Source organism: Spermophilus citellus (genome assembly GCF_964194105.1).
Source record: "Spermophilus citellus genome assembly, chromosome: 3".
In the NCBI taxonomy this organism is placed as follows: domain Eukaryota; kingdom Metazoa; phylum Chordata; class Mammalia; order Rodentia; family Sciuridae; genus Spermophilus; species Spermophilus citellus.
The window spans coordinates 85,853,886-85,868,177 of NC_138184.1; the positions used below are offsets into that span (position 1 = coordinate 85,853,886).

The window sequence follows — 14,292 nt, forward strand, 5'->3', positions numbered from 1 at the left end:
GTGCGACTGTGAAACTGTGCGGGGATCCTAGTGTCCGGCTTTGGGAACCTGAGACAGAACCTAACCAGAGGCCGGAAGTACTCGGAAGTCACGTGACGCAAAGGACCGGCGAGTGATTGGCTTGGCTGGATGTGAATGATGCGGCTGTGATTGCTGAATTGTCTGGGCAGGTAAAAAAGAGTACGCGGCTCCCCCGCCCCCCGCGTGGTCTGTGAAGCCCTTGGAGTCTTAAGAGTGTTTTCCGCTGTGCATGGGGTTGTTGGAATGAGAAGCGATGGCGACATTGTATCCAAAGTGCACCTGCCCTCTTCCAGTGCAAGGGATGCAGGAGATGCTCCCTTGCGGGCATTTCGGGGCAGCCTAGTAACGGCCGGAAAATGTGGTCCTTCATAGGGAGCTAGACCTATGCACGGAGCAGAGGGTTAAAAGGCGTTTCATTCAATTATTTAGGTGCAAAAATTTATTCCAGAATTCAATGTTGAAATAATTATGTATGGCCTGCGTCCAACACAGAATCTGAAGACCCTTCAAAAGCAAGCATCTGAAAGTAGTGTTGGGCACTCGATTTAGGAGGTTGTGCCAAATTCGTGGTTAGAAACCTTGGGATGCTGTATTTTATTTTCTCCAAGGATTTATTTGCAAGTGGTGGCAGATAGAAGGTTGAAGCTAAGTTATTAAGCAAGATTGCAACTTTTGAGGAAAATATATATGTAATGATCTTTCCTTTATACATAAAGATGGTGCTGCTGACCCATTTCTTAACTAGTGTTCTGAAAGGAAAAGGAAAAGGGTTGTCTATTCTATGGCCCTAAGAAGCCTGGTCAGGAGTAGGAAGTCATTCAACAACCAGTTATGGTGCCCTGAACTAAGAGTTGGGACCATCTGTGGTCCTGGACAGGAAAATATTTCAAGAGGCCAAACCTATTCATGGAAAGTGTACCACAGTGTTTTCTTCTGTTATGTGAGAGGTGAGACAGTGAGCAAGGGATCTAGAAAAAGGTAAGTGGGAGACTCATGGGTGTTTTATCTATTGAATAAATATTTGCAGAGTGCTCTCTGTGACCAGCAGCACTCTAGATGCAGAGATAAAGGGACAAACCAGGTGCACAGGATTCCTGTTTTTGTGGAATTTACATTCTAATAGGGGAGAGATCACAAATTAACTAATGTACATGTAAATAACTGTTAAGTGCTGTGGAGAAAATAAAACAGTGCAATGGTGGGAGGAATCAGGGGTGAACAGAGAAGGGCCCCCCCCCCAGGTGACTTTTGACCTGAGGGAGCTAGCTTTTCAACATACAGAGGGAAAAGCATTCCAGGGAAAGGGAACAGCCAGTTCAAAGGCCCTGAGGCAGGAACCAGCAGACATGCTGGAGGAACAGCAAGACCAGTGAGGCTGGAGGTGCATCATAGAAGGGAGCGTGGAAGAAAATGAGGTTAGAAGTGTGTGATGCTATGTCAGGCAGAACCTGTAGGCTGTGAGCAGAGCTTTGGGTTTTATTCTGGATTCAGTGGGAAGCCATATTTTCTGAATTCCCCAATCAGAAGGGCTCCTCTTTTGTCAACAGGACAAAATACATTCAGATCATAATTGTCCTAGAGAGACTCAAGGAGAGATCCATAAGGAGCCACCCAGAGATAATAAGTAGATGGGTACAGTTAGCCCTGATATCACGAGAATTATCGTCTACTGGACTATATGTGAATTATTTACCCAAGCGTTCTGTGCCTCCAGGGTTTGGAGTCTGATTAGTTCCCTAACCTGTGTGTCCCTCTGGAGAGGAAAAGGAAGGGAAGGCCTGCTTTTCTCTCGGATCCAGTGGTTGCATTCCCACCAGGAGCCCTGAATATCCACCTCAGCCGTCGTCACCATGGAGGTCTGAAGTCCATGTGGTTCCTCACGGTGAACCAGGTGACGTGTCTCCATCAGAATCCAACCTTCATTACTGCTTCAGTAAATGCGAGAGATGGCAGGAAGCTTGGTGTTCGGCCACTCCACTCCACCCGTGGAACCGATGGGGAATCTGGAGCCAGAAAGCGGTTACTGATTTGCCTAAGGTCACACAGCCAGTTAGGGACACTCACCCGTCCCCTGACTACCTGTCCACTGCTCCCTTCACCACATCCGACACCTCTCTTCCTTCCCGTCTCCTTCCCCGTGAGAACCTCCTCCACCTCTATGTCCCAATATCTTCATCTGCAAAATGTGATCATTCTTCCTGCAGAGATAAATGTTGAACTGAGGATCAAGTGGCCACAAAAAGAAACAAAGTTTGAAAAAGGTCAGAGGGCTCTAGGGATGCAGGATACAGGTGGGACTGGCTGAGGGTTGCTGTGGTGACCTGAAAGGTGAGAGGCGTGTGGGAGGCTTGGCTCACTCCTGTGTTGGCTTCCAGGTGTTAAGGAAGATGCAGAGGCGGCACAGCAGCAACACAGACACCATCCCACCCGAAAGGTAGGTGGCCCCCAGGTTTTGTTGCACCCAAAGGCTCCGGGCTTTGAGTAGTGAAGGACAGCCCAAAACTGGATTGAAAAGATCTGCCTCTTGGAGGTAATTGTTAGAGTCACAAAGGAGACCCAGTTGGAACCTGGTCTGAAGAGTGTCACCTTTGCATTCCTACAACAAAATACTTGAGGCAGATAACTTTACAAAGAGAAAAGGTTTATTTAGCTCACAGATTTGGAGGCTGAGAATCTCAATGGCACAGCCCAGGCTCAGCACCACCCCTTGGCCTCATCACCTCATGGCATGGCTGGCATGGCGGCTCCATGTGTGGGAACAAGCGAGTATGTCTGAAAATACCTGAGAGAAAGAGACTGGGTTCCCATGGTCCCCTTCAATGGAACACCCCCAAGCACCTAAGGACCTCTGATCAGGCCCCACCTCTTAAAGGTCCACAGTACCTCCCAGTACCACCACCACTGGGACCAAGTCTTTACATATGGACTTTAGAGGAACACTCGTTTTATACCTAAACCATAGCACACAGTGATGGCTTTATGCTAAATACCCATCCCATAAGAGCTTGCTCTCACTTTTATGGTCATTTTCAAACCCTGTGTTAGATGAGCTACTTGACTCATTTTAGCAATGATTGTACCCTTGGAGTGTGTTTGTTTGTTTTCTTTGGGGAGGGGTCCTGGGGATTGAACGGGGGCACTTAACCACGGAGCCACATCCCCAGCCCGTTATTGTATTTTGCTCAGAGACAGGGTTTCCCTGAGTTGCTTAGGGCCTTGCTAAGCTGCTGAGGCTGGCTTTGAACTCACCATCCTCCTGCCTCAGCCTCCTGAGCCCCTGGAATTACAGGCATGCACCACTGTGCCAGCCCATGGAGTTTTAATTTATAGAGATGCCTTAGTCTATTCAGGCTGCTGTAACAAAAATACCACAGGCGGGGGAGCTTACACAGCAAGCATTTATGTTTCACAGTTCTGGAAGCAGGGAAATCCAAGATCAAGGTGACAGCAGATTCTGGCGAGAGCTTGCTTCCTGCTGGAGAGATGGGCTCTTGTTTTTTGGTTGGGGGCATGTCCATAGAGTAGAAGGGGCAGGGATCTCTCTGTGGCCTTTGTCCTGGGGCATGAACCCCATCATCATGGCACACTCATCTTCAAAAGCCCCGCACCCTAGTACCACCACTCAGGGGGTCGGGATTTCCATACTTGAATCTGGAGGAGACAGAAACATTCAGTGGACACACGAGAACCCACACGGAGAGGCCAACGACCGTGAAGGAGGCTCTTCATCACTTAGGTTTCCTGACAGGAGGGGCACGCAGGGCCATGTGGGGAAGCACTGACTGGGTCACATGCAGAACGGGGCACCGGCCATTGTCTTTACTCTGTTTTCTGCAGGAAAATCCAAGCAGGGAAACAGCTTGCCGTCGGTGGTTTGAATGGTGTCCGTGGGCTCCGGGCTGTAGAGCGGTCTCTAGTTGTTTGCTGTCCGACGCTGGGTCACTTAGGGCAGAGAAAACACTGGCTTGTACGCGTGAGGGTTAAAAAGTCGGAGGCGGGCTAGCCCCAGGTTGCAGGCGAGATGTGAACAACTCTGGTCCCTTGTGTGGCTATGATTCACAGATGCCAAGTAGATCATGACAGAGGGAACCCATACACACAGTTAGAGTGCTCATCACCTGGAATGGCTATCTGTGTACCCCATGGGGACCTGTTTTTAGGGTGCAGTGACATCCCATCCCAGACAGACCTCCTTGTCCGTGGAGCAGACAGCCAGGCTTTTCTGCCCTCACATCCCACTGTCGGTCCCCTGTGACTCAGGTGGGTTCCAAAATCACAAGTCGTATCCATCAGTCCAGGCCCAGCTCTGGGACCAAGGTTGGGATGAAGCTGCCTGCTCTGCAGGAAGGTCGCTCGCTGGCTACCAGGCAGTCAACCCTTGGCCAAAAACCCAGCTCAATCACTTCCCACCTGCTATGGTTCCGGGTTGTGTGTCCCCAGAAAATCCACGAGTTGAAAACATCATCCCAGAGTCAGATGTTGATAGGATTTGGAGGTGGGGGCTTTGGGAGGTCATTAGGATTAAAGTCCTCAGGGTGGGGCTCTCATGGTGGCATTAGTGGCTTTATAACAAGAAGAAGAGAGAGCTGGGTCCACGCACTTACTTCCATGGGATGCCCTCCCCCTTGTGATGTTGCAGTATGAGGGCCCTTACCAGAAGCAACCCTGTGCTTGTGGACTTCCAGCCTCCAGAACTGTATGCCAGATAAACCTCTATTTTTAATAAATTACCCAGTCTCAGGCATTTTGTTATAGCAACAGAAAACAGACAAGGACATCTCCCATGGTGCCTCTGGCAAGTGACCTCACCCCTACGTCTCAAATTTTGCATCAGCAGATGGCACATGATAAAACTCAGAGTTGCTTATAAATAAGGGATGAGTGTGAAAATGCACAAATATATCTAGCTTGTAAGAAGCAAGTCCGTTGGAGCCTTCCACTCCCTGAAGACAGCTTTGCCTTCTGCTCCCAAGTGGACCATGAGATCTTTTAGGGCAGAGACCATAGCAGAAAAATAATGGCCACCAAGTAGTGACTATCCCCACTACCCTCTTGTTAGCCTATTGAGGTCAGGGCTGTTTCTGTGTCCATTTTACAGATGAGGAAACAGGTATATCGAGGGGAAATCAGTCACCTGAAGTCAATGACCAGGAAGTGGATTTGGGTCTCAGTCTATTTGTCTTCCAGACTCTGTGCTTTGAGATGCCACACTTTTAGTGCTTCCTGTCTGAGCAGCTCTACTTGTTCTGGGATGCCACAGGTCCAGACCTTAAGTGGTTAAGTTGGAAGTGCAGCCTCTGTGTCTCCCCAAGGAATAGTCTTTCCCATTTAGGATGAAATCCCAGCTGGCCATCCGGGAGAGGCTCAGGGAAGGGGGACCAACTATAAAAAGCTCTTGGTGGATTGAGTCTTGTTGGTTGTGCCAGAGCGCCATGAACTCAGGGCTTGGAGGAGCAGGAGGGCTTTCTAGAGCCCCATGGGGCAGTGCAGGTATCCACATGGGCCAGTGTGGCCGCTGCCAGGATTTGTGCTTTCTTTTTTTAGGACTTGTGTTTTCTGAGCTCAGCTTCTTGGAGTTCAGAAAAAGCTCTTGACCCTTGAGACTCATAGCCATGGTGTCTGTTATTGTTGTCATTATTAATATTATCATGATTATTACCCAGAGCCCCCCCCCCGGGGGGGGGGGAGGACACACATTTCCCAGGCTTTGGGAGTTGATGGAGAAGGAACATGGGGGGAAAGGGGGAGGTTGTGCCAGGCTGCTGAGAATGTACCTCCTCAGGTTCAGTTTGTAAAGCCAAAGAGACCAACCCTGAGACTTCTCCAGACCAGCATGTCCCCTGCTGTGTTTAACAAACTTTCTGCAAGACATTCATAGGTTTTCCATGGATAAAAAGAATTCTGTGAGCTGGGCGTGGGGCACAAACAGTTGTTTACTGGTTACTTGGGAGGCTGAGGCAAGGGAATTGGGAGCTCAGGGCCAACCTGGGAAACGGAGCAAGACCTTGTCTCAAAAGCACAGAAGGAATTCTGTGGGAACCAGCAGGCTTAAATAAAATCAATTCTTTTTTCAATTGCAGACCTTTTCAGAGATTTTAGTGGGATCATGCATGTCTTTTTTCTTTTCTTTCTTTATTTTTCATTAGAGACTGAACCTGGTGTACTCTACCACTGAGCTATATCCCCAGCCCTTTTTATATATTTTTTTGTTTTGTTTTTAAAGCAGGGTCTCGCTAAGTTGTTGAAGCTGCTCTTGAACTTCCGATCCTCCTGCCTCAGCCTTCGTAGTAGCTGTAATTACAGGCATGCACCTTAGCATGCAGCTATTCATTTTTTTTTTCAAGCAACATTTATTGAGCATATTCTATGTGCTAGTGCACCTGTGATGTGTGGTAGAGAAACAGTCATGGTCCTTGACCCTATGGAGCATGCCCAGTCTAAAGTACTGACTGCATGCTAGAATTCACTGGGGGATTCCAGAACTTGAGGTGCTGGGGCCTACCCCCAAGATTTCGATTGAATTAGTCTGCAGGGGGGGGCTGGGGCACCTTTATTTATCAAAAGCTCTCCCAAGAGATTATAAGGGGCAGCCAGGATTGAGGGCCACAGGTCTCCAGGAAAGATACCCAATACGTTGATGATTGACGGGTCCCGGGCAGGGGAGGTTAGATACCTGAGAACCAGAAGCAGGTGCAGGCATTTTGGGGGAGGCAGGGAGACCCCACCAAGGAAGAGAGATTTCAGCTGGAATCTCATGGATGAGCGTCGGCAGCCGGGATGGGATGGGGTGGGGTGACGGCGTAGGCGGGAAGCCCCTGAGTAGCGAGGAAGAAGGGTGTCATGACCTTGGGATCATCTCTCTGAGCCTTAGTTTCTTTATCTGTAAAATGGAGATGCTGTCAGGACTATCTTTAGGATTTATCTGAGAATGGGACGTGTAAGCTGAGAAGCCTTTAGATAAGATTTTTATGGGATCGTGAAATCATCAAATATATGTGGAATGAGCAGAGAATCCATAGAGGTCAAGTGTGAGAGCAGCTGTCAACTCCCCATAGCCTCCGTTGTATGGCTATAGCATGACTGAATGATAGCTTGTATGTGTTTGTTAAGCACCTACTGTATGCCCTGGGTCATGAGGTCCAGAGGATGGATGCAATTCGGCTTTTCTTTTAAGCAGTTCCTGATGTATCTGGAGACCCTTGGGGTTCTGAGGAGGAGCCTGCCCCACCTACTTCGGGGACATACAGGGGAGGGAGGCGGGAGGCTCTGTGCCCACGCCTTCCTCCCCCCGCACATACACATTGAGCCTGTCCTCCCCTCGTGTCTGTGGTGTGGCTGGAGCCCACATAGCCTGAGAGAAGGATGGGGGCCTCCAGAACTCCAGGGCACAGTGTTCGTGGGAAACTGCTGTCACTTCTGGGCTCCCCATTCCTGGAGGGGTCACTCTGGGCTCTCTGCTCCTTGGCAATGGCTCCGAAAAAGCCACCAAATCCTTTGCCTCATTCCAACCCCAGAAGCCTGTGCTTGGAACTAGAAAACGAAATTTGGCCCTGGAGATCTCCAGAGGCCTAGAGAGAACAGTTTCCCTGCGCTGAGCACTTAATGCAGTCCAAGTTCATTGCAATGGATGTTTTAAAATTTGATACTCCCTCCCCCCCAGGAATGCTGGACATGAATGGAACTTGTGCCCATTTTTCTAGCACGGAAACTGAGTACAGAATCATAATGCCCTGGGAGATATGAAGTCCGGGTTCCAATGTGGGTCCGTCTATTGAGTTGTCTTCCCTTGACTCTTAGCTGCCCACCAAACACCAGCTCTGACCAAGGCTGACCCTTTGGGAAGCTCCAGCGCCAGGGCCTGGAGTTTATACAATTCTGTGCTTGCTTTTCAGTGAAGCAGAACAGTTAAGAAAACGAGCCTTGGAGTTAGTCTGCCTGGGTCCAAATCCCTCTGCCAGACCGACCCCTTAGCAGCCATGTGACTCTGGACAAATAATCCATGTGTCTCAGTTTCCTTATCTGTGAAATGGGGATGTTATCAGCACCAATTCAGGGTGGAGAGGGAGATTTAATGAGTTGATCAATGTAACACATTAAAAAAACTGTTCAGGGCTGGGGGTGTAGCTCAGTGGTAGAGCGCTCTGCCTAGCACGTTGGAGGCCCTGGGTTCGATCCTCAGCACCACTTATAAAATAATTAAAATAAAGGTATTGTTTTTTTAAAAAAACTGTCCAACACATAGAGTTTGCAGTAAAGGTTCTGACCCTGTTGTTGTGACTGTTTGTATTTATTTGGGTGAGCTTGCGCAGGGGGCCACAGGTGGCTTCCACAGTGGAGGTTTCTCACAGTGCTGAAGGCTGGAAGGTCAAGGTCAAGGTGCTCAGGGTTCATTTCTTCCCAAGTCTTTCCTTGGTGTTTCGAATAGTGGCTGCCTTCTTGCTGTGTCCCCACCTGTGGGTGACTGTGTCCTAAGTGCCTCTTCTTAAAAGGACACCAGTCCTGCTAGATTAGGGTCCACCCTAATGACCTCATTTTAACTCCATGGGAGGACACCGTTGGGTCCACAACGTGATTGGCATGTGTCCTGTGGTCCCTGCCCCTCTTATAAAGCCAGCAGGATCCCATCCTAGGGACTTCTCCCTGCTGACCTCACATGGCCCTGCTCACCTCCCAGGGGCTCCCCTCTGCACCCCGGGGTGGGGCTAGCTCTGCCCTCTTAGTAGCTCCCCAGGGGACGGCGCTCCAGCAGGACTTGGGGGGGGACCTGCTGGCCACAGTCAGACCGCACGCCACCTTGTCGCGCAGAAGCCGCAACCAGGCGCTCAGCCCTGAGGCCAGCGTGGATGAGGGCGGCGTGTTCGAGAGCCTGAAGGCCGAGCCGGCCTCGCCGCCCGCGCTCTTCTCTGGCCTGGCCAGCGGCCTCCCCGCCAGCCCCTTCCCCGCCAGCCTGGTGCTCGGGCCCGCAGCCGGCGGCGGCGACGTCTTCATCCAGATGCCCGCGTCCAGGGAGGAAGGCGGCAGTCGGGGCAGCGAGGGGGGCACCTACCACCACCGCCCGCCGCACCACCACTTCCACCATGGAGGCCACCGCGGCGGCTCCCTGCTGCAGCACGTGGGGGGCGACCACCGCGGGCACCCAGAGGAAGGTGGCGATGAGCAGCCCGGGACGCCGGCCCCTGCCCTGTCCGAGCTGAAGGCTGTGATCTGCTGGCTGCAGAAAGGGCTGCCCTTCATCCTGATCCTCCTGGCCAAGGTGTGCTTCCAGCATAAGCTAGGTGAGTCCCTGGGGACACTGCTGTTAGCCTCCGCCTCCCACAGAGGGCTCCTGTAGCTCATGGGTGGAGGCTCTGCGGCCCAATGTCAGAGGAAGACAGCAGAGGCTGTGGCCTGCAGAGTGCCTGAGGGCATGGGATTGCCCTCACACCTGGGTTCAGGTTCTCTGACCAGCTGTATGACTGTGGGCAAGTCACTTGGCTTCTCTGACCCTTAGTTGCCACGGGTGAGGGTTGTGAGAGAAACTTCCCCAGCTGGCCAGTTGGTGGAAAGGGTGTAACTAGGAGTTCAGACTTCTGAGATCTGAACCCCACTCTGCCCCTTCCTAACCATGCGTTGTTTAAATCTCAGGGCCACAGTTTTCTCATCTGTAAACCAGAGGTTAAGACAGCATATACAGCCTATTGCAGGCCACAGTTTCCTCATCTGTAAACCAGGGGTTAAGACAGCATATACAGCCTGTTGCAGTGGTTGTAACCCTGGGAGAAGCATCGACTGTCTGGGTGCCATGCTGTGCTCTAAGTGTGGTATTGGGCAAGTTGGGTGTAGTCAGGAGGCTGAGGCAGGAGGAATGTGAGTTCAAAGCCAGCCTCAGCAACTTAGAAGACCCTGTCTCCAAAGAAAAAATAAAAAGGGCTGGGGATGTGGCTTGGTGGTTAAGTGCTCCTGGGTTCATTCCCCAGTACAAAAAAAAAGAGCATATGCAGTCAGCCCTCCATAGCTCCAGGCTCTGAATCCATGAAGTCAACCAACCACAGATGGAACCTTTTCAGAGAAAAATTTGCATATATACTAAACATGTAAGACTTTTTCCATGTCATCCTCAAAAACACATTGTAACAATTATTTCCATGACATTTGCACTGTTTTAGGTATTCTAAGGAATCTAGAGATGATTTAAAGATTGCTGAAAGTGTGTGTAGGTTACATGCAAATACTGTGCATTTTATATAAGGGACTTGAGCATCTATAGATTCTGGTATCCACAGAAGTCCTAGAACCAATCCCAGATGACATGGGGGACCACTGAACTTCAGAGGAACAGTGAGATTAAATCAAGTGAATGTGTAGAAAGTACTTAGGACTGTGCCTGGCATCACTGTCTTAATTATATTACTTATTAACGCACATGAAAATACTTAGCATAGAGCCTAGCACTTAGCAAGTGCTCGATAAACACTCCCTATTGTGTTAGGAAGTAAGAGGACGATTCACAAAAGGGCTTAGTCTGCTGTTTGAAATAAAAGCATACATCCACAGATTGGTTTTGACAGTAGAAAGAATAATGGGTGCTATTTCCTAAGGGCTGGAGGTGATCTTCTATAAGCGGATCCCTCTGGGAGGTGAGCACTGTTATTATTCTGTCCAGTTTGTAGATGATGGAACTGGGGCTCAGAGAGGTGCAGTGACTTGCCCAGGCTCACACAGTAGAGATGGCAAAGCAAGGACTCTGTTTCTAGTCTTGCTAGATGGCACAGCCCATGCTCCTGATCTAGTGCTAAATATTCCCCTTCCCGTGGCCTAACGCTGTCCCTGTCACGGTGGCTCGAGGCTCCCCGTGAGTCACATCCCACCCCTTTCTGTGGTTCACCTGCCGGCTCGGGGGCAGGTCTTTTTCTAACATCGCTGGGCCCAGTGAGACTAAGTGGGTGCGGGACCCTCTACCGCAGGCATCGCCGTGTGCATCGGGATGGCCAGCACCTTCGCCTACGCCAACTCCACGCTGCGGGAACAGGTCTCTCTGAAGGTGAGTCACGGGGGGGGGGGGCGGGGGGGGGGGGGAGCCTCCTGTGGCTGCATTATGCTGTCCACACCCTGAGTGGCTTAGAGCAGGATGGTGCATGGCCTACACCTCAGCACGTGAAGTTCACCGTGGGCTCTCAGTGACAGTCCCGCTGCCCCCAGGCTGTGCTCTGTCTGCAGTCCCTGGGGCACCTCCTCACCTTTTGCAACTCCACAGTCACCTGTAGCCCTTCAAGCAGTGTGGCACCTCCCTCCAGCCCTCCTCTGGGTCATCCTCTCCACTTGTGAGGTCCCTTGTGGTTACTCGGGGCCCACCTGGATAATCCAGGTGACTGTTCCCACCCGAGGCCCAGCTGACAATTTCAACTCCACTTGCAGCCCAAATTCCCCCACCTGTCCCCTAACTTATTCACAGCTGCCAGGGGTCAGTGGCCCTCCTCGGGAGGGTATGCTGTCTGCCACCACCGGGCAGATCCCACACGTGCCAGCCTTCGCCCTGCCAACCTTTTCCCTGTGACCTGATAAGGAGAGGGAAAGAAAAAAAATCATTCTTACTCATTTCCCCAGTGAGAAAACAGTGGCTCAGAGACACTAACCCCGAGGTCACACAGCAGGGCAAGTGGGAACTGGGATTTGAACCCAGGCAGTTCAGCCCAGAGCCTGTGCTTATTCTGAGTTCAAATCCAACTCCTTCACCACCTGCAGCCCCTCAGCCAGATATTCCTGGCGATCTCAGCCTCAGCCTTCACCTCTGGATAAGGCTTATAGATGGTCCCTGACTTATGATAGTCTGACTTCATTGTTTTTCATCTTTACAATAGTGAGAAAGCAATATGCTTTTATTAGAAACCCACTCCAAATTTTCACTCTGGGTCTTTTCCTAAGCGAGTGATACTTGGTGTGATCCTTCTGTGATTCTGGGCAGCTCCACAAGCCACAGCTCCCAATCGGCTGGCAATCTCCAGGGGAAGCATCGGCTGTCTAGGTGCCACGCTGTGCTGCTGAGTGTGGTATTGGGCAAGTTGGGTTTAGTCAGGGCGTTTTGGACTCAATGCTGTTTTCAACTTAGAGTGGGTCTATGGGGACAGAGCCCCATCATAAGTCAAGAAGCACCTACCTGTATTCACACCAATTCACAGATCCATCAAGAAGGCTAAATGAGAGGGAAGGGGTGGGGGGATAGTAGGGGATAGGAAAGGTAGCAGAATACAACAATTACTAATAGGGCATTATGTAAAATTGTGGATGTGTAACCGACGTGATTCTGCAATCTGCATTTGGGGTAAAATTGGGAGTTCATAACCCACTTCAATCTAATGTATGAAATATGATATGTCAAGAGCTTTGTAATGTTGTGAACAACCAATAAAAAAAAAGAAAAGAATTATCCATTAACCAGAAAAAAAAAAAAAAAAGAGATTCTGCATTTAGAGGATTCAATGAGATACTGCAGAGAAGTAGTTCAGCACAGCACCCACACACACAGGAAGCCTTCATTTGAGCTCTTTTGTAAAACGTGTGCTTTCTGTGGCACAGGCAGTCCCGTAACCAAAGCCATCTTCTCTGACCCTTCCACAGCATCTTTTGCTTTCACCAAAGCACTTGGAGATCCTTGCAGCCTGGAGGGCAGCTCTGTCTCCATTTGTACATGAACACGTTGAAGTCCAGAGCTGGGGTATCCAGAGGTCCTTCTTGACCTTTTGTCTCATCTTCATGTAAGCCCCTTTCTGCTGCTGTTAGAACAGCTGGTTGACTTAACCCCACAGAGGGAGGCTTTGGGGAGTGGGTCCTGTCACGTAACATCCTAGTGGTACCTTGACTTGAATTTTAGGGGCTGAAAGGAGGTGTGGATTCATAGACAAACCTCCAGGGTCCCTGAGCCCCGTGAAGACACAAGTGGTGTTTTGCTGGTGTGCATGACGCTCAGTGCACTTACAAATCCCGGCTCATTACTAGGGACCATCCCTGTCCTCTGCACTGTTTTCCCGGGGCCTTGCCGAGTCGTCCTCCTGTTCCATTGCTGGTTTAGATTTACAGAGAATTCAACCAGGATCTATTATTTATTGAGGAAAAAGGGGGCTGCTGAGTGGATCCATCCCACAGCCAGGCCGGTTGGAGGTGGTTTCTGTAGTCGTTAACCTTGACCGCTCCCAGAATAATGGGTGGATGGAGATGCATTTGTTGGGTCCACCCTCTGGAAACGTGTGCTGCAGCAGGGAGCGGGTGCTGGTCTGTCTGCAGACAGCGTGTCTTGAGCATTTACCGAAACCACAGGGACGGTCACACTGGGAAAGTTATGACCTCATCCTGTTCCAGCAACGGAGCCGCCCCGGCCAGGAAGAAGAGCAGCTTTTGGGAATCTGAGCAGAGGGGTCTGCTGGCGTCTCCCGGGTCTCCGTGCCTCCTCTGAGGGGCATCTCACAGGATTGCTTCTTGCCCTCGGGCCCTGAAGCTGCCAGGAAACAGAAAACTGAGAAGGTTTTCAGTTTTTCTTCAAGGGGATCCAATAGGGACTGTGAAAGGCTGTGACAGCCGTGTTTATGAGTGTGAACCTCGTCCTAGGAGTGCGTCCCCACATTGAACTGCTGGCCAGGAGAGAGCCCAGAGGTCTGTGCGAGAAAAAGTGGGAGCAGAAATCTCCATCACCTCGCTCTGAATCCACTCCCGGGTTGTGGGGTTTCTGTCAGAGGCCCTGCCCCTTAGCGAGCCAAACACGAGTCCAAACCAGGATGACCGTTTATTTGTTAAGTGTGACTTCATCCCTAACAGCAGGACCCTCTTCAAATGGTGACACCTGGGCTTTAACGTGTACCCTTGAGCAGCAGTTCCCTAACCTCTCTGTGCCCAGTTCTACCCTAAGTGTCACCTAACACTGCCACCAGGTGCTCTTCTAAGCCTGTGTGACTCCGCAAGGTAGGTCCTAACAAGTACTAGCTGAACGGATGAGGAAAGGAAGGTGCAGAGATCAGCAGCTGGCCCAGGGTCCGATGGCATCTTAGCTCTTCTTTGTGTAACCAAATTACAAGACGAGGAGACGTTTATTTTGGACTCCTGGTTTCACAAGTTCAGTCCATGGTCGGCCGGCACCATGCTCTGGGCCTGAGATAAGAACATCATGGCTGAAGGTGGGATAGGGCAAGCTGTCAGCTCGTGGCAGCCAGGAAAGCAGAGAGAGAGAAAATGTAATCTCCAAGGGCCTCACTCCCAGTGACCTCTTCCTCCAGCCACTCCCCACCTGCCTATGGTCACCACCCA

The 14,292-nt window shown here is 50.7% G+C and overlaps 1 protein-coding gene across 1 annotated transcript in view; it reads left to right on the plus strand.

Annotated features, from left to right (window-relative positions):
- Positions 1 to 34: 34 nt before the first annotated feature.
- Positions 35 to 14,292, plus strand: part of RNFT2 (ring finger protein, transmembrane 2) — a 67,690-nt gene continuing 53,432 nt past the window's right edge. Inside the window, exons 1-5 of the mRNA XM_081287980.1 lie at positions 35 to 170; positions 1,736 to 1,912; positions 2,397 to 2,455; positions 8,827 to 9,296; positions 10,965 to 11,041. Coding sequence (XP_081144106.1) covers positions 1,889 to 1,912; positions 2,397 to 2,455; positions 8,827 to 9,296; positions 10,965 to 11,041 — 630 coding nt within the window. The 5' untranslated portion in view covers positions 35 to 170; positions 1,736 to 1,888. The remainder of the gene's footprint in view (positions 171 to 1,735; positions 1,913 to 2,396; positions 2,456 to 8,826; positions 9,297 to 10,964; positions 11,042 to 14,292) is intronic.